At 41.7% G+C, this 20588-nt stretch overlaps 2 protein-coding genes across 2 annotated transcripts; both read right to left on the bottom strand.

Annotated features, from left to right (window-relative positions):
* Nucleotides 1-7284: 7284 nt before the first annotated feature.
* On the bottom strand, nucleotides 7285-8724 carry LOC310876823 (E3 ubiquitin-protein ligase TRIM35-like; the record flags this gene model as incomplete). Its single annotated transcript, XM_083790477.1, has 1 exon — nucleotides 7285-8724. One exon carries the CDS (start codon nucleotides 8722-8724, stop codon nucleotides 7285-7287), a length of 1440 nt encoding a protein of 479 aa, XP_083646603.1.
* A 7159-nt stretch (nucleotides 8725-15883) lies between these two features.
* On the bottom strand, nucleotides 15884-17323 carry LOC310876822 (E3 ubiquitin-protein ligase TRIM35-like; the record flags this gene model as incomplete). The annotated part of the gene is made up of 1 exon (XM_083790476.1): nucleotides 15884-17323. One exon carries the CDS (start codon nucleotides 17321-17323, stop codon nucleotides 15884-15886), a length of 1440 nt encoding a protein of 479 aa, XP_083646602.1.
* Nucleotides 17324-20588: the final 3265 nt, after the last annotated feature.

Genomic DNA, 20588 nt, shown 5'->3' with positions numbered 1-20588 from the left:
GTAACGGTAGCCACGCCCCTCAGAACATACGCAATGTTTTTTTTTCTTTATGGTCATTTTTTGAATTAATGGGACCATAATTTTCCAAAAAGAATATTATGACATTAGAAATGAGACTTTAAACTAGTGACTGGAAGAAAAAAGTATTCATGACCATGTTTATTAAGGTAATACAGTCTAGGTGAAGTTGGGCAAAAATACATGGGCCTCTATGGAGCTATGGGGCTTTTTGGGTCCAGTCCAGCGCCACAACAGGCCATTATATGAACTACCGATTTCAAATGAGGCTTCACGAAATATCTGGCTGACTGCCCCCCTGGTTGGGCAGAGGCCTCTACTCTCTGTGTTGCACTATGATGCCACCCAGCGTTGGGCAGAGGCCTCTACTCTCTGTGTTGCACCATGATGCCACCCAGCATTGGGCAGAGGCCTCTACTCTCTGTGTTGCACCATGACGCCACTCAGCGTTGGGCAGAGGCCTCTACTCTCTGTGTTGCACCATGATGCCACCCAGCGTTGGGCAGAGGCCTCTACTCTCTGTGTTGCACCATGATGCCACCCAGCATTGGGCAGAGGCCTCTACTCTCTGTGTTGCACCATGACGCCACTCAGCGTTGGGCAGAGGCCTCTACTCTCTGTGTTGCACCATGATGCCACCCAGCGTTGGGCAGAGGCCTCTACTCTCTGTGTTGCACCATGATGCCACCCAGCGTTGGGCAGAGGCCTCTACTCTCTGTGTTGCTCCATGATGCCACCCAGCGTTGGGCAGAGGCTTCTACTCTCTGTGTTGCTCCATGCCACCCATCGTTGGGCAGAGGCCTCTACTCTCTGTGTTGCTCCATGCCACCCAGCGTTGGGCAAAAGAAGGGCAAAAGAAGGGGCAAAAGACAGGCAAAAGAAGGGCAAAAGAAGGGGCAAAAGACAGGCTAAAGAAGGGCAAAAGACAGGCAAAAGAAGGGCAAAAGATGGGCAAAATAAGGGGCAAAAGACAGGCAAAAGAAGGGCAAAAGAAGGGCAAAAGACAGGCAAAAGAAGGGCAAAAGAAGGGCAAAAGAAGGGCAAAAGACGGGCAAAAGACAGGCAAAAGAAGGGGCAAAAGACAGGCAAAAGAGGGCAAAAGACAGGCAAAAGACAGGCAAAAGAAGGGGCAAAAGACAGGCAAAAGAAGGGCAAAAGAAGGGCAAAAGAAGGGCAAAAGACAGGCAAAAGAAGGGCAAAAGAAGGGCAAAAGACGGGCAAAAGACAGGCAAAAGAAGGGCAAAAGAAGGGGCAAAAGAAGGGCAAAAGACAGGCAAAAGAAGGGCAAAAGAAGGGGCAAAAGACAGGCAAAAGAAGGGCAAAAGAAGGGGCAAAAGACAGGCAAAAGACAGGCAAAAGAAGGGGCAAAAGACAGGCAAAAGAAGGGCAAAAGACAGGCAAAAGACAGGCAAAAGACAGGCAAAAGAAGGGGCAAAAGACAGGCAAAAGAAGGGCAAAAGACAGGCAAAAGACGGGCAAAAGAAGGTGCAAAAGAAGGGCAAAAGAAGGGCAAAAGAATGGCAAAAGACGGGCAAAAGACAGGCAAAAGAAGGGCAAAAGAAGGGGCAAAAGACAGGCAAAAGACAAGCAAAAGAAGGGGCAAAAGACAGGCAAAAGACAGGCAAAAGAAGGGGCAAAAGACAGGCAAAAGAAGGGCAAAAGACAGGCAAAAGAAGGGCAAAAGAAGGGGCAAAAGACAGGCAAAAGAAGGGCAAAAGAAGGGCAAAAGAAGGGCAAAAGAAGGGCAAAAGAAGGGCAAAAGACGGGCAAAAGACAGGCAAAAGAAGGGCAAAAGACAGGCAAAAGACAGGCAAAAGAAGGGGCAAAAGACAGGCAAAAGACAGGCAAAAGAAGGGCAAAAGAAGGGCAAAAGACGGGCAAAAGACAGGCAAAAGAAGGGCAAAAGAAGGGGCAAAAGACAGGCAAAAGAAGGGGCAAAAGAAGGGCAAAAGACAGGCAAAAGAAGGGCAAAAGACAGGCAAAAGAAGGGGCAAAAGACAGGCAAAAGAAGGGGCAAAAGAAGGGCAAAAGACGGGCAAAAGACAGGCAAAAGAAGGGCAAAAGAAGGGGCAAAAGACAGGCAAAAGAAGGGCAAAAGACAGGCAAAAGACAGGCAAAAGAAGGGGCAAAAGAAGGACAAAAGAAGGGGCAAAAGAAGGGCAAAAGAAGGGGCAAAAGACAGGCAAAAGAGAGGCAAAAGAAGTGCAAAAGAAGGGGCAAAAGACAGGCAAAAGAAGGGCAAAAGACAGGCAAAAGAAGGGCAAAAGACAGGCAAAAGAAGGGGCAAAAGACAGGCAAAAGGGGCAAAAGAAGGGCAAAAGAAGGGCAAAAGACGGGCAAAAGACAGGCAAAAGAAGGACAAAAGAAGGGGCAAAAGAAGGGCAAAAGAAGGGGCAAAAGAGAGGCAAAAGAAGTGCAAAAGAAGGGGCAAAAGACAGGCAAAAGAAGGGCAAAAGATATTACAGGTTTCAGATGAATTAAAATGTAGTAAAATGAATATTAGTTTACTATGAAATCGTACATTTTTGTCAGTCAGTGTATCACTCAAAATCCTCATACATGGGAAAGCCCCCATATATGGTGCCCATGTCTCGTGACATCACTTGACATCAGAGATCCCTGATGAGTAAATATAAAAAATATTTGGAGATCACTGATGTCATCAATATTGGCCAGCAACTCTACAGCTGACCTCAAACCCTTAGATCTCCATACTATGGATGTTGTCAGACATCAAATGGATAGGGAAGGATCAACATCATGTTGATCCTTCCCCATCCATTTGATGTCTCCCTTTTGACTGATACCTGTCCATTTAAACTCTAGAAGGGCCTGCCCCAAACTAAGTTATTAATGCAGCCGTGCCCGGCAGCCGGCGAAAACCTGGGCCCTCATCAAACCCATACACTCAACTCAAGACACTGATATCTCCACGATATATGGAGTTGACCTGTTCCGTTTTGACAAAACCTTGTACACTCAAGACACCCTCCGTATATGGCCAGTACAGAATTCATGCTGGGCTGGGACCAGGAGTGCACACACACAGCATACAAAAGTTCACTGCACGTGACTGAAGTCTTTGAATACACTTAAACCTGCATAGCTGTGACCAGGGCCGCGCTTTGTGACGTGTTGTGAACTTGTATATAGGCAATTATCACTATAGCCTACTTCTTAAACGTTTGTTTTCTAATTTAGGGAATTTCTTGTAGGAGACAAAACAATAAAGGGGCCCAAACTAAATGTGTCTGCGGCCCACAAATGGGTCCCGACCCAGTGGTTGGGTAACAGTGCCCTAAGGCCTAAAAGACTGTGAGAGGTCAAACCATGTGAAAGGGACATTCTGACCCCCTTTCCACGGTTGATTCCCAAAGGGAACCGGTTCAGTTCTTTTTGGTTCTGTCCATGAGCCAGAGCTCCAAAAAGAAGGGGCAAAAGACAGGCAAAAGAGGGCAAAAGACAGGCAAAAGACAGGCAAAAGAAGGGGCAAAAGACAGGCAAAAGAAGGGCAAAAGAAGGGCAAAAGAAGGGCAAAAGACAGGCAAAAGAAGGGCAAAAGAAGGGCAAAAGACGGGCAAAAGACAGGCAAAAGAAGGGCAAAAGAAGGGGCAAAAGAAGGGCAAAAGACAGGCAAAAGAAGGGCAAAAGAAGGGGCAAAAGACAGGCAAAAGAAGGGCAAAAGAAGGGGCAAAAGACAGGCAAAAGACAGGCAAAAGAAGGGGCAAAAGACAGGCAAAAGAAGGGCAAAAGACAGGCAAAAGACAGGCAAAAGACAGGCAAAAGAAGGGGCAAAAGACAGGCAAAAGAAGGGCAAAAGACAGGCAAAAGACGGGCAAAAGAAGGTGCAAAAGAAGGGCAAAAGAAGGGCAAAAGAATGGCAAAAGACGGGCAAAAGACAGGCAAAAGAAGGGCAAAAGAAGGGGCAAAAGACAGGCAAAAGACAAGCAAAAGAAGGGGCAAAAGACAGGCAAAAGACAGGCAAAAGAAGGGGCAAAAGACAGGCAAAAGAAGGGCAAAAGACAGGCAAAAGAAGGGCAAAAGAAGGGGCAAAAGACAGGCAAAAGAAGGGCAAAAGAAGGGCAAAAGAAGGGCAAAATAAGGGCAAAAGAAGGGCAAAAGACGGGCAAAAGACAGGCAAAAGAAGGGCAAAAGACAGGCAAAAGACAGGCAAAAGAAGGGGCAAAAGACAGGCAAAAGACAGGCAAAAGAAGGGCAAAAGAAGGGCAAAAGACGGGCAAAAGACAGGCAAAAGAAGGGCAAAAGAAGGGGCAAAAGACAGGCAAAAGAAGGGGCAAAAGAAGGGCAAAAGACAGGCAAAAGAAGGGCAAAAGACAGGCAAAAGAAGGGGCAAAAGACAGGCAAAAGAAGGGGCAAAAGAAGGGCAAAAGACGGGCAAAAGACAGGCAAAAGAAGGGCAAAAGAAGGGGCAAAAGACAGGCAAAAGAAGGGCAAAAGACAGGCAAAAGACAGGCAAAAGAAGGGGCAAAAGAAGGACAAAAGAAGGGGCAAAAGAAGGGCAAAAGAAGGGGCAAAAGACAGGCAAAAGAGAGGCAAAAGAAGTGCAAAAGAAGGGGCAAAAGACAGGCAAAAGAAGGGCAAAAGACAGGCAAAAGAAGGGCAAAAGACAGGCAAAAGAAGGGGCAAAAGACAGGCAAAAGGGGCAAAAGAAGGGCAAAAGAAGGGCAAAAGACGGGCAAAAGACAGGCAAAAGAAGGACAAAAGAAGGGGCAAAAGAAGGGCAAAAGAAGGGGCAAAAGAGAGGCAAAAGAAGTGCAAAAGAAGGGGCAAAAGACAGGCAAAAGAAGGGCAAAAGATATTACAGGTTTCAGATGAATTAAAATGTAGTAAAATGAATATTAGTTTACTATGAAATCGTACATTTTTGTCAGTCAGTGTATCACTCAAAATCCTCATACATGGGAAAGCCCCCATATATGGTGCCCATGTCTCGTGACATCACTTGACATCAGAGATCCCTGATGAGTAAATATAAAAAATATTTGGAGATCACTGATGTCATCAATATTGGCCAGCAACTCTACAGCTGACCTCAAACCCTTAGATCTCCATACTATGGATGTTGTCAGACATCAAATGGATAGGGAAGGATCAACATCATGTTGATCCTTCCCCATCCATTTGATGTCTCCCTTTTGACTGATACCTGTCCATTTAAACTCTAGAAGGGCCTGCCCCAAACTAAGTTATTAATGCAGCCGTGCCCGGCAGCCGGCGAAAACCTGGGCCCTCATCAAACCCATACACTCAACTCAAGACACTGATATCTCCACGATATATGGAGTTGACCTGTTCCGTTTTGACAAAACCTTGTACACTCAAGACACCCTCCGTATATGGCCAGTACAGAATTCATGCTGGGCTGGGACCAGGAGTGCACACACACAGCATACAAAAGTTCACTGCACGTGACTGAAGTCTTTGAATACACTTAAACCTGCATAGCTGTGACCAGGGCCGCGCTTTGTGACGTGTTGTGAACTTGTATATAGGCAATTATCACTATAGCCTACTTCTTAAACGTTTGTTTTCTAATTTAGGGAATTTCTTGTAGGAGACAAAACAATAAAGGGGCCCAAACTAAATGTGTCTGCGGCCCACAAATGGGTCCCGACCCAGTGGTTGGGTAACAGTGCCCTAAGGCCTAAAAGACTGTGAGAGGTCAAACCATGTGAAAGGGACATTCTGACCCCCTTTCCACGGTTGATTCCCAAAGGGAACCGGTTCAGTTCTTTTTGGTTCTGTCCATGAGCCAGAGCTCCAAAATGGTGGGAAAAACTAGACTTATATTAAATTGTTTATAGGATCAATACAAGTAAATTAATACATGATACCCCTTCCATAGTAGTAGCTTTTTCATATTTTCGATTATTTTGCATATCTTCCTACATAATGACTCATTTGCGTATTTTAAAATGTAAAATGTGCAATACAATAAATCATTGTGTTCGTGTAAGTACTCAACTTTGGAAGTTTCATGGTGATAACAATCTAATAGGTATGGTTTTGCACACTCAATTCATAATTAACGTTCCAATTTTGGAACTCTGCAGGCTCATGGACTAAAAACCAAAAAGAACTGAACCGGTTCCCATTGGGAACCAACCAGTGGAAAAGGGGCCTCTGTGATGACTATTTCCTCATTCCCCTACATTTTAAAATACACCTATAGGCCTACACATTTAAGGCCTCTCAACATTTTTAACATTTTGGCTGTACCATTCAGAAAAGTAGCACCTGCAAATGAGTGCTCATTGTCATTAAAGGTGAGTTGTGTTTACTGAACAGCTATGAATAGATGCTGGCTTATTTATCATTGATTGGTCTATACAGGTTTACCATTGAGTTGTAAATCATTCAATAAGAACTCTTACAGAATGGCAAGTCATCCTGATGAGAAAGAAATAGAGTCCACAACACTGGTAAGGAATAACGTTCAGCTCCACTGGTAGGCTATATTAATTCATCGTTTTGATCACTGGATCCCTGAAGAAGATCCCAGTGATCGAAACATTGAATTAAAGTTAGAGTTATTAGTTATTACCAGTGTATATTACCAGTGTTGCGGGCTCTATTTGTCCAGCACCTGGGCTAGAGTGGATGTGCATGCTCTATTACCTTTGTAAGTCAGCATGGGGACCCTTCCTTGAAAAGGAGTTGTTGCAACTCAAGGGATTTACTAGTGATATTTTATATCTATCTATATCTTATATGGTGCAAATGGCAAGAATGTTACCCTTATTGGTGCCTATATCATTTACTGATAACATCACAAAACCTGTTTTTTATTCAAAGACACATTAAAGGAGACCAGGTTGATCTGTTCAAGCCATAAGGCCTCAGCTCAGTCAGCTGGTGTCCATCCGTCATACATTTTAACTCTTTATGTAACGTTTAGTGACTCAGACACTCACGACACAGAAACCATCAGGCTCACATAAAAGTTGAATTGAAAAAAAAGTTTATTGAAAAAATATACATTACATAAAAAGTTTTTGAAAAAATTTGAATTGTTTTTATACAACAATAAATCTTCTATTCAGGGCACAACATATTTTAAGATGGGGGTCCACGGCCAAATACATTTGGGGGTCCTTGACATGAAAAGTTTGAAAATCACTGCTTTATAGTAAACTAAACACTAATGACATGTCATTTGACCACAACAAAATAATCATAATATCTTCAAAACTGAGTAATATTCACCCTTAAAGACTTGTCTTATCATCATCATCTCTAACTGCATTATTCCACAGTTACACTGATCTTCCCATGTGACATCTTCAGAGGTACAGTATGACAATTGGCAATGAATGGAAAGAGTGTTTCGGTGAAGGTGTGTGTGTAGGTGTGTATGTGTGTGTTAGTATCAGGGTCAGAGAATGACAGCTTTCCTTCATCCCAGTCCAGCTGGACTCTGATCCTCTGAGGTTTCTGCTTCAATGAGATGAGAATCTCTTGTTCCGTATCATCCTCTGAAGAACTCGCAGTGTATTCTACTTTGTCTTTACAGAGCCCTATTTCCCATAGGGCTCTGTTTGGACCCCAACTGTTCCCTTTCCTCTCGTAAGACTCTGCTAACACACCCACTAACCAGCCTGTGTTGTCTCCAACCTCAACAGTCCAGCTGTGAGTCCCTGAGTTAAAGCCCTCAGAACCCACGAGGAAGGCAATGCGGTCAAACCTCTCTGGGTTGTCTGGAAGGTCCTGACATGTGTCCCATCTCATGCAGCTGGTCAGATCATCAGACAGAGTGTATACTGGATGTGCAGTGTTGGGGTCCAGAATGACAGGAGTGTAGGAGACAATGTCTTTCATCTTGTTCCAGACTCTGAAGGTCAGGTTGCCCAGGTGTTTGGCCACATCTATCAGTGGTCCCGAGACCGGCTGTGGTTCCTGCAGTGTGAGCTGGACTCTTTCCATTGTGGTCTTGTAGTTCTGCAGGAATGAGATGTGTTCAGATTTCAGCTCCTTCTCTATGTCTCTGATTGTGTTTGAAAGGGTTAATATGTCTCTGTTCTGACCATCAGTCTTCTCCTTCATAATCTGACTCTTCTGCTGCTCTTCCTCCCTCAGTGCAGTGATGCTGGCCTTCTCTTCCTCTTGTAGAAACTGATGAAGCGTCTTAAACTGTTCTTTAATCTGCTTCTCTGTGTGTCTGACCTGGACCTTAACGTGTTCTGCTGTTTCGTCACTTTCTGCTTTAATGTCATTAAATACCTCCAGTTTCTCCTGTAAAGGCTTCAGTGATTTCTGGACTTCCTCCTTGTGCTCCAGTGCAGCTTCATCGATGGGTCTGAAACGGTGGTTGGTGTGTTTTTCTGAATGAAGGCACACGACACACACTGGCTGTTGACATTCCAGACAGAACAGTTTGAGTTTCTCAGCGTGCAGACCGCAGAGATGATCCTCAGGCACTGATGAAGTCCTCTGACGCTTTGAAGGTCTCTGCTGTATGAAGGCCTCACACAGGTTCTTCAGAGCCAGGTTACAGGGTGGAGATTTTTTCTTATTTATTTTCTTACAAACAGGACATTCCTTTGTTCCCTTCTCTCCCCACCATTTCTGCAGACAGCCTTTGCAGAAGCTGTGGCTGCACGACAGGACAACTGGATCTTTAAAGATGTCACGACACACAGGACAGGAAAAATCTTCCTCTGAAAAAGATGACTTGTTGGAAGCCATTTAGACTCTGGATTACGCTACAAACACAGTGGTGGTAAAGGTCCGTTCTGTAGACAATTCCCTGGAGTTTATTTTCACCCTGAAGCAGCAGGTTCCAGTGGTCTGGGTTTAGTATTTCCTCCTGTAGTTGTGTAGACACTGGACAGTTTCCTCCCTCACTTCAACAGTGCAGTGCAAGTTGTGTGCTCGGTCTGAAGGTGAAAGAGGCTTTTATAATCAGAAGTCTGGCAGGGGGCGGAGCTGTTGCAACAACACTATCTGTTGAACAGATCGTCCTCCCACCTCCTCCAGTTTAGAGGTCAATTTCAATGTGAAAGGCCCATCACAAACGACAGCCTGATTTACGGGGCATCATCACCAAACAAGTTTTACAGGGCAAATAAAATGAAAGTGGCTGAAAGAACAACATTCATTTAAATTTAAACTTGATAAAGGGCAGCCTGATTTTATTTATTTATACGTTTATTTAATAGGGTTTGTAGCCAAGGATAAATTGCAACTCCAGTCCCTGGTTAGGCCTTTCTATAGTTCTATACATCCATCTAAAAAAATCCTACAACATACACTAAAACAATCCTTTACATACAAATACTAACACATCCAATACATAATCCAAGTACAATGACAGTTTTAAACACATTAGTGTTCGCACCTCTGGCCCGATTTCAACCAGAGTTTGACTTCATCATTAAACATTTTGAGATCAGTTTGTCGTTTTATTTCAGTTGGTAGGGCATTCCACAAGTGTACCCCTTGTACTGAGTAAGAAGACTGACCAAATGTGGTGTTACGCTTTGCTACCTTGAGGTTGCCGGCTGCTGATCCTCTTGTGATCCTACTAGTTGGTCTATCTGGTCCTTTTATCTGAACACATTTGTTCACATAAAACTGTCAAAACTAAACACGTTGTATTTTGTAAGTATTATGCAATGATGCCATTTCATTGGGGTTTTTTTGGTTTGACGACTGTCTGTGAGGCCAATCAACATGCAATCTATCCTGCAGAATCGTTTTTGCAACCTATGAAGTTTGTGAAGATGTGTATGTAGCTTTTTTTGATTGATTGAAATATCTATTAACAGTTTGTAGAATTACAGTACATTTCAAGCACAAACTAAATACAAAGACTGTTAACTGTGAGTGGACGACCCAATTAAGCATTACACTTGTCCACAGGGTCCACCGCATGTTCATCATGTTCATGTTTTGTTTCATCAAAACATTTAGAGACGTACAAATAGACACTTCTATATAGTTTTAAGAACAGAACAGGAATTCACCATAAAGGAAGCAAAAAGGGAAAAGAAACATATACAGTGAGGGGAAAAAGTATTGAGCCATGAAACATGCAGTGGTGTGTGAATAAAACTTTAAACAACATGAAATATGTCGCTCTAGTGGTGTGTGAACAAGTTTAAACAGACTTTACACATCCCCTCCTTGTGGAGGGGGGAGGTGCATGTGACTTGTCGTCCAGGAAGTCCACATTTTAATGTAAAATAAGTGGTGTGGGTTGCAAAAGGCGTGAAGTGCATGTCCATTAACATGCAAGTGCCTGTGTCTAGGAAAACAAAACATGCATGTTTAAACTATGTAATGATTCTAACTATTTAACCATATGAACACTAAACAGTAAACACGGGTGATTTTCACCCAGAAAATTATATTTTTGAAATTGTAATGATGCCGATGTCTGAGGTGGGTGGGTCTTTCTGTCTTCTTCATGATGCTCAGTGACATCATAGAAGGTAGGTTTGTTTCCCTTCCCACATCCCTGTTTTCTTTCTACAGTTTTTTTTTTTTAAATATGCATGATTTTGCCCCCATGCATGTGATATAGGGCCCATTATATCTATTTTTTGTGAAAAGTCATGAATATTAAAGAAGAGTACCTCAAGTTGCCATGTATTGCTGTACTTCAATATATTTTGAATATTTTACATTGGGTAAAATATATGCATGTTTTGTGATGGTATGACAAAAATATGTTTAGTGTTATAGGGTTAACACACAAACTTTGATAGGCTAATACATAAATGAGTAGAGTGAGCAGTAGATTATTTGCAGACATTTTTTTATTGATTGAACACTTGCTTAAGCGTTTGCATGGAAAGGCACAGGGAAGTGCAGTACAATAAAAGGTCTGCTAGAACGGTGAAACCAAGAATGCCATAAGTTTGGCTGGTATTCATTGACAGACTTGTTTCCATTGGTGTCCTATTGAAAAAAATACCAGAGTGACTAGGAGGTGCTGCAGTGGAGATTAGCCTACATCCAGAGACATTGCCACATTTGAATAAAGTAACATTACTAACACAAGTTTTCTGTGCTACGTAAACAGACACACTGATGTGTGTTGTCCGTTAGGGCCGGCCCCGCTACTGCGGTTGGACACAATTTCAGGGCCCCCCTGGGCTGCACGGTGCATTTGGCATATTTTGTTTTACTTTCGCTGTAATGTTGGGGTACCCAGCGCCCCCAAAAGAGAAAGGCAGGCAGACAGACATGAATGAATGAATGCAGCCACTGCACTATGCAGTTTTACAGTAATATAGTTCACAATGTGCTCTATAAAATCACAGTAAGAGAGATGAGCAATAAAGACAGAGTAAAGCCACTATAGTGCACATGCAGTTGCCAGTTTTACGGCAAAATATTGGGGGTATTTGTGTAAGAGAGAGAGAGACAGACAAGTGTAAATTTATTTCGGCCTCTTGGCCAGTTCCCACTTGTAAAAGAGACGTAGTCTCAATGTGTTTTACTGGTTAAATGTAAAACCATGGGCCACGGCCCCTTGACTCTCAGGAAATTGGACCGTGCTAGGGTACTAGGTTTGACCCCTCGAAAAGGGCTCCTGGGGCCCTTCATTGGCCATTGATTTGTGTCCTCATGTTGTTTAATAATGATCATTTACTTATCCACTTTTCATGCAATGGTCATTGATTCGCAGATAGCTTTACAGTTCAGAAAAGTAGCACCCATGCAAATGGCTGCTCAGCCTTGTCAATAAAGGTGTTGTGTTTGTAAGGAACAGCTATGAATAGATGATGGCTTATTTACCATTGATTGTTCTATAGGCTACAGGTTTTCAATTGAGTTGTAAATCACTCGATAAGAACTCATACAGAATGGCAGTGGTGGAAAGTAACTTAAGTAGGCTACTGTAGGCCCATTTTGAGGTATCTGTACTGTACTTGAGTACGTTCTACTTTGTATACTTTTACTTTTAACAGAGTATTTCTACATTGCAGTATAATGACGAGTCGTCATTGTACTTCTTGTACCCATATGCCTGCCATTTGATGAAAAATAAAGGAGACCAGGTCGATCTGTGAATCCAGATCTTCAATCAGTAAATTGATATTTGTATTTTCAATCAACCATTTAACTCAGGGGTGCCCAAAAGGTAGATAGAGATCTACCAGTATAGATCACAAAGGCTGTGCACTGTGCAGGTAGACCACATGACAAATATATATATATATGTATATATATATGTATATATATGTATATATATATATATATATATATATATATATATATATATATATATATATATATATATATATATATATATATATAATCTATCACTTGAATTAAAAGAGTGCATGCCTGTTAGCTCAAACCCAGTAATGCAATAGGCTACTGTGCACAAACGTCAGTAGGCCTATAAAGCATTATAAAGTTACAAGAAAACTATACTTATTCCATTTCTCCCCTTCTTCCAATTAAGTGTGTCTTATGAAACTTGAAACTATTTCCAGCAAAGGGATAATTATTTTGCTGAAGATCTTGAACTGGTCATTTTGAAAGTAGCTCTCAACTTGTCAAAAAAGTGTGGCACCCCTGGTTTGACGGTTATGGTCATGTTCTGCGTTGCATAAGACAAACACACACAATGGGAAATGGAGGGGGGAAATGTAATTGGTCGTTTTTGTTTTCTGTTTATTTGTTTGTATATCTATAGTCTCCAGGACCTCCTAGTCCTATAGTCACATTATATGAGTGTCTGGAATGGTCATGTCTTGGGGTGCGTTCACACAGGTAGATATAAAACCATTCCATTGTCAATGTCAATGGAAACCAGCGATATGACGTTGCAAAGACGCATTTATAGCTGCTCCGATCCACTCACAACCCGTATACCGGTACATATTTGTGTCTGCCCGTGTATGTTTTGGATGAATTGAGTAGCCTACACGAGGACCAAAGGAAACAAGCAGAAATTAAGGCATTCTTGGTTTCACCCTGTCCATGAAAACATGTTTGTTTTCCTATAGACACGTATTGGGGCAGAAACTCATGTTAAGACAAAGACAGCATTTCTATCTGCTGTTAGACATTTGTGTGGATATGATTTCTGGTTTCAACTAGCTAGTGTTTCACACCTGAGTGGAAATCAATGCACAGCAGCACAACTTGCACAAGCCGTTATATAAAAAACGGTGGCCTGAGTCATAATCTCCTTTTTTATTGAATGATGAATACATTATATTGTGCTTGTTTACATGTCAGTCTGGAGATTGATAGGCCTATATAATATAATATATGCATAGTGACTAGGTGAAGTAGTCAATTATTGAATTGTTGCTGTGATTATGATATCAGAATTGACACAATAATATAAATGGCTCTAAATATTCTGATAGTAGTCAATGCTTTGTTTGGTCAGTATATTAATAGAAATTACAGGCCAGTGTGACAATTTTATCAGAGAACTCAGAGGATAAACAAACTATGAAAATACACAGATCTGTAGCAATGGTTGTTACATAGAGTAGGCTATATACTTCAATATTTTAACAAAACACATTTTTTTTGCAACAAAATGTACTTGCTCCACCCCCACTTGAAGGTTAAGCAACCACTTTCCAGTTTCTGTGCATTGTTGGTCCCCCCCCCCCCCCACACACACACACACACACACACACTGATTGGGCCACCAGACACCCTCTGTGAGTATTTAGCAGGGCTGTGATTGTGTTGCGAGACACTTTCATCTGTGAGAGACAGTTGACAAGAGCTGAACTAATTTCTCTTCTGGACTAAGGTCAGACTCAGTAGCCTAGTCAGGTATCTCGATTTTGCTCACTATTTGCTGACTATAATGGCTAACTATATGGCTTTAGAACAAACGTTGAAGTCCTTGGTCAACAAGCGACTATCTGCAGCGGCTGCTGAAGAGTTACTTGGGATTGTTGGAAGAATTATCACAGAGTTCGAGGACCAAGCTTTACACTCCAAACAAGAGATTGACCACCAGCGCAGACTACTGGACATTTGTCTTTTGCCTGTCTTTTGCCCTTCTTTTGCCTGTCTTTTGCCCGTCTTTTGCCCTTCTTTTGCCCTTATTTTGCCCTTCTTTTGCCCTTCTTTTGCCCTTCTTTTGCCTGTCTTTTGCCCCTTCTTTTGCCCTTCTTTTGCCTGTCTTTAAACGTTTGTTTTCTAATTTAGGGAATTTCTTGTAGGAGACAAAACAATAAAGGGGCCCAAACTAAATGTGTCTGCGGCCCACAAATGGGTCCCGACCCAGTGGTTGGGTAACAGTGCCCTAAGGCCTAAAAGACTGTGAGAGGTCAAACCATGTGAAAGGGACATTCTGACCCCCTTTCCACGGTTGATTCCCAAAGGGAACCGGTTCAGTTCTTTTTGGTTCTGTCCATGAGCCAGAGCTCCAAAATGGTGGGAAAAACTAGACTTATATTAAATTGTTTATAGGATCAATACAAGTAAATTAATACATGATACCCCTTCCATAGTAGTAGCTTTTTCATATTTTCGATTATTTTGCATATCTTCCTACATAATGACTCATTTGCGTATTTTAAAATGTAAAATGTGCAATACAATAAATCATTGTGTTCGTGTAAGTACTCAACTTTGGAAGTTTCATGGTGATAACAATCTAATAGGTATGGTTTTGCACACTCAATTCATAATTAACGTTCCAATTTTGGAACTCTGCAGGCTCATGGACTAAAAACCAAAAAGAACTGAACCGGTTCCCATTGGGAACCAACCAGTGGAAAAGGGGCCTCTGTGATGACTATTTCCTCATTCCCCTACATTTTAAAATACACCTATAGGCCTACACATTTAAGGCCTCTCAACATTTTTAACATTTTGGCTGTACCATTCAGAAAAGTAGCACCTGCAAATGAGTGCTCATTGTCATTAAAGGTGAGTTGTGTTTACTGAACAGCTATGAATAGATGCTGGCTTATTTATCATTGATTGGTCTATACAGGTTTACCATTGAGTTGTAAATCATTCAATAAGAACTCTTACAGAATGGCAAGTCATCCTGATGAGAAAGAAATAGAGTCCACAACACTGGTAAGGAATAACGTTCAGCTCCACTGGTAGGCTATATTAATTCATCGTTTTGATCACTGGATCCCTGAAGAAGATCCCAGTGATCGAAACATTGAATTAAAGTTAGAGTTATTAGTTATTACCAGTGTATATTACCAGTGTTGCGGGCTCTATTTGTCCAGCACCTGGGCTAGAGTGGATGTGCATGCTCTATTACCTTTGTAAGTCAGCATGGGGACCCTTCCTTGAAAAGGAGTTGTTGCAACTCAAGGGATTTACTAGTGATATTTTATATCTATCTATATCTTATATGGTGCAAATGGCAAGAATGTTACCCTTATTGGTGCCTATATCATTTACTGATAACATCACAAAACCTGTTTTTTATTCAAAGACACATTAAAGGAGACCAGGTTGATCTGTTCAAGCCATAAGGCCTCAGCTCAGTCAGCTGGTGTCCATCCGTCATACATTTTAACTCTTTATGTAACGTTTAGTGACTCAGACACTCACGACACAGAAACCATCAGGCTCACATAAAAGTTGAATTGAAAAAAAAGTTTATTGAAAAAATATACATTACATAAAAAGTTTTTGAAAAAATTTGAATTGTTTTTATACAACAATAAATCTTCTATTCAGGGCACAACATATTTTAAGATGGGGGTCCACGGCCAAATACATTTGGGGGTCCTTGACATGAAAAGTTTGAAAATCACTGCTTTATAGTAAACTAAACACTAATGACATGTCATTTGACCACAACAAAATAATCATAATATCTTCAAAACTGAGTAATATTCACCCTTAAAGACTTGTCTTATCATCATCATCTCTAACTGCATTATTCCACAGTTACACTGATCTTCCCATGTGACATCTTCAGAGGTACAGTATGACAATTGGCAATGAATGGAAAGAGTGTTTCGGTGAAGGTGTGTGTGTAGGTGTGTATGTGTGTGTTAGTATCAGGGTCAGAGAATGACAGCTTTCCTTCATCCCAGTCCAGCTGGACTCTGATCCTCTGAGGTTTCTGCTTCAATGAGATGAGAATCTCTTGTTCCGTATCATCCTCTGAAGAACTCGCAGTGTATTCTACTTTGTCTTTACAGAGCCCTATTTCCCATAGGGCTCTGTTTGGACCCCAACTGTTCCCTTTCCTCTCGTAAGACTCTGCTAACACACCCACTAACCAGCCTGTGTTGTCTCCAACCTCAACAGTCCAGCTGTGAGTCCCTGAGTTAAAGCCCTCAGAACCCACGAGGAAGGCAATGCGGTCAAACCTCTCTGGGTTGTCTGGAAGGTCCTGACATGTGTCCCATCTCATGCAGCTGGTCAGATCATCAGACAGAGTGTATACTGGATGTGCAGTGTTGGGGTCCAGAATGACAGGAGTGTAGGAGACAATGTCTTTCATCTTGTTCCAGACTCTGAAGGTCAGGTTGCCCAGGTGTTTGGCCACATCTATCAGTGGTCCCGAGACCGGCTGTGGTTCCTGCAGTGTGAGCTGGACTCTTTCCATTGTGGTCTTGTAGTTCTGCAGGAATGAGATGTGTTCAGATTTCAGCTCCTTCTCTATGTCTCTGATTGTGTTTGAAAGGGTTAATATGTCTCTGTTCTGACCATCAGTCTTCTCCTTCATAATCTGACTCTTCTGCTGCTCTTCCTCCCTCAGTGCAGTGATGCTGGCCTTCTCTTCCTCTTGTAGAAACTGATGAAGCGTCTTAAACTGTTCTTTAATCTGCTTCTCTGTGTGTCTGACCTGGACCTTAACGTGTTCTGCTGTTTCGTCACTTTCTGCTTTAATGTCATTAAATACCTCCAGTTTCTCCTGTAAAGGCTTCAGTGATTTCTGGACTTCCTCCTTGTGCTCCAGTGCAGCTTCATCGATGGGTCTGAAACGGTGGTTGGTGTGTTTTTCTGAATGAAGGCACACGACACACACTGGCTGTTGACATTCCAGACAGAACAGTTTGAGTTTCTCAGCGTGCAGACCGCAGAGATGATCCTCAGGCACTGATGAAGTCCTCTGACGCTTTGAAGGTCTCTGCTGTATGAAGGCCTCACACAGGTTCTTCAGAGCCAGGTTACAGGGTGGAGATTTTTTCTTATTTATTTTCTTACAAACAGGACATTCCTTTGTTCCCTTCTCTCCCCACCATTTCTGCAGACAGCCTTTGCAGAAGCTGTGGCTGCACGACAGGACAACTGGATCTTTAAAGATGTCACGACACACAGGACAGGAAAAATCTTCCTCTGAAAAAGATGACTTGTTGGAAGCCATTTAGACTCTGGATTACGCTACAAACACAGTGGTGGTAAAGGTCCGTTCTGTAGACAATTCCCTGGAGTTTATTTTCACCCTGAAGCAGCAGGTTCCAGTGGTCTGGGTTTAGTATTTCCTCCTGTAGTTGTGTAGACACTGGACAGTTTCCTCCCTCACTTCAACAGTGCAGTGCAAGTTGTGTGCTCGGTCTGAAGGTGAAAGAGGCTTTTATAATCAGAAGTCTGGCAGGGGGCGGAGCTGTTGCAACAACACTATCTGTTGAACAGATCGTCCTCCCACCTCCTCCAGTTTAGAGGTCAATTTCAATGTGAAAGGCCCATCACAAACGACAGCCTGATTTACGGGGCATCATCACCAAACAAGTTTTACAGGGCAAATAAAATGAAAGTGGCTGAAAGAACAACATTCATTTAAATTTAAACTTGATAAAGGGCAGCCTGATTTTATTTATTTATACGTTTATTTAATAGGGTTTGTAGCCAAGGATAAATTGCAACTCCAGTCCCTGGTTAGGCCTTTCTATAGTTCTATACATCCATCTAAAAAAATCCTACAACATACACTAAAACAATCCTTTACATACAAATACTAACACATCCAATACATAATCCAAGTACAATGACAGTTTTAAACACATTAGTGTTCGCACCTCTGGCCCGATTTCAACCAGAGTTTGACTTCATCATTAAACATTTTGAGATCAGTTTGTCGTTTTATTTCAGTTGGTAGGGCATTCCACAAGTGTACCCCTTGTACTGAGTAAGAAGACTGACCAAATGTGGTGTTACGCTTTGCTACCTTGAGGTTGCCGGCTGCTGATCCTCTTGTGATCCTACTAGTTGGTCTATCTGGTCCTTTTATCTGAACACATTTGTTCACATAAAACTGTCAAAACTAAACACGTTGTATTTTGTAAGTATTATGCAATGATGCCATTTCATTGGGGTTTTTTTGGTTTGACGACTGTCTGTGAGGCCAATCAACATGCAATCTATCCTGCAGAATCGTTTTTGCAACCTATGAAGTTTGTGAAGATGTGTATGTAGCTTTTTTTGATTGATTGAAATATCTATTAACAGTTTGTAGAATTACAGTACATTTCAAGCACAAACTAAATACAAAGACTGTTAACTGTGAGTGGACGACCCAATTAAGCATTACACTTGTCCACAGGGTCCACCGCATGTTCATCATGTTCATGTTTTGTTTCATCAAAACATTTAGAGACGTACAAATAGACACTTCTATATAGTTTTAAGAACAGAACAGGAATTCACCATAAAGGAAGCAAAAAGGGAAAAGAAACATATACAGTGAGGGGAAAAAGTATTGAGCCATGAAACATGCAGTGGTGTGTGAATAAAACTTTAAACAACATGAAATATGTCGCTCTAGTGGTGTGTGAACAAGTTTAAACAGACTTTACACATCCCCTCCTTGTGGAGGGGGGAGGTGCATGTGACTTGTCGTCCAGGAAGTCCACATTTTAATGTAAAATAAGTGGTGTGGGTTGCAAAAGGCGTGAAGTGCATGTCCATTAACATGCAAGTGCCTGTGTCTAGGAAAACAAAACATGCATGTTTAAACTATGTAATGATTCTAACTATTTAACCATATGAACACTAAACAGTAAACACGGGTGATTTTCACCCAGAAAATTATATTTTTGAAATTGTAATGATGCCGATGTCTGAGGTGGGTGGGTCTTTCTGTCTTCTTCATGATGCTCAGTGACATCATAGAAGGTAGGTTTGTTTCCCTTCCCACATCCCTGTTTTCTTTCTACAGTTTTTTTTTTTTAAATATGCATGATTTTGCCCCCATGCATGTGATATAGGGCCCATTATATCTATTTTTTGTGAAAAGTCATGAATATTAAAGAAGAGTACCTCAAGTTGCCATGTATTGCTGTACTTCAATATATTTTGAATATTTTACATTGGGTAAAATATATGCATGTTTTGTGATGGTATGACAAAAATATGTTTAGTGTTATAGGGTTAACACACAAACTTTGATAGGCTAATACATAAATGAGTAGAGTGAGCAGTAGATTATTTGCAGACATTTTTTTATTGATTGAACACTTGCTTAAGCGTTTGCATGGAAAGGCACAGGGAAGTGCAGTACAATAAAAGGTCTGCTAGAACGGTGAAACCAAGAATGCCATAAGTTTGGCTGGTATTCATTGACAGACTTGTTTCCATTGGTGTCCTATTGAAAAAAATACCAGAGTGACTAGGAGGTGCTGCAGTGGAGATTAGCCTACATCCAGAGACATTGCCACATTTGAATAAAGTAACATTACTAACACAAGTTTTCTGTGCTACGTAAACAGACACACTGATGTGTGTTGTCCGTTAGGGCCGGCCCCGCTACTGCGGTTGGACACAATTTCAGGGCCCCCCTGGGCTGCACGGTGCATTTGGCATATTTTGTTTTACTTTCGCTGTAATGTTGGGGTACCCAGCGCCCCCAAAAGAGAAAGGCAGGCAGACAGACATGAATGAATGAATGCAGCCACTGCACTATGCAGTTTTACAGTAATATAGTTCACAATGTGCTCTATAAAATCACAGTAAGAGAGATGAGCAATAAAGACAGAGTAAAGCCACTATAGTGCACATGCAGTTGCCAGTTTTACGGCAAAATATTGGGGGTATTTGTGTAAGAGAGAGAGAGACAGACAAGTGTAAATTTATTTCGGCCTCTTGGCCAGTTCCCACTTGTAAAAGAGACGTAGTCTCAATGTGTTTTACTGGTTAAATGTAAAACCATGGGCCACGGCCCCTTGACTCTCAGGAAATTGGACCGTGCTAGGGTACTAGGTTTGACCCCTCGAAAAGGGCTCCTGGGGCCCTTCATTGGCCATTGATTTGTGTCCTCATGTTGTTTAATAATGATCATTTACTTATCCACTTTTCATGCAATGGTCATTGATTCGCAGATAGCTTTACAGTTCAGAAAAGTAGCACCCATGCAAATGGCTGCTCAGCCTTGTCAATAAAGGTGTTGTGTTTGTAAGGAACAGCTATGAATAGATGATGGCTTATTTACCATTGATTGTTCTATAGGCTACAGGTTTTCAATTGAGTTGTAAATCACTCGATAAGAACTCATACAGAATGGCAGTGGTGGAAAGTAACTTAAGTAGGCTACTGTAGGCCCATTTTGAGGTATCTGTACTGTACTTGAGTACGTTCTACTTTGTATACTTTTACTTTTAACAGAGTATTTCTACATTGCAGTATAATGACGAGTC

This window comes from Protomyctophum parallelum (genome assembly GCF_964188405.1).
Source record: "Protomyctophum parallelum genome assembly, chromosome: 19".
Taxonomy (NCBI): Eukaryota; Metazoa; Chordata; class Actinopteri; order Myctophiformes; family Myctophidae; genus Protomyctophum; species Protomyctophum parallelum.
Note: the sequence above shows the minus strand (reverse complement) of the source record. Positions and strands in the feature narration are given on the sequence as shown.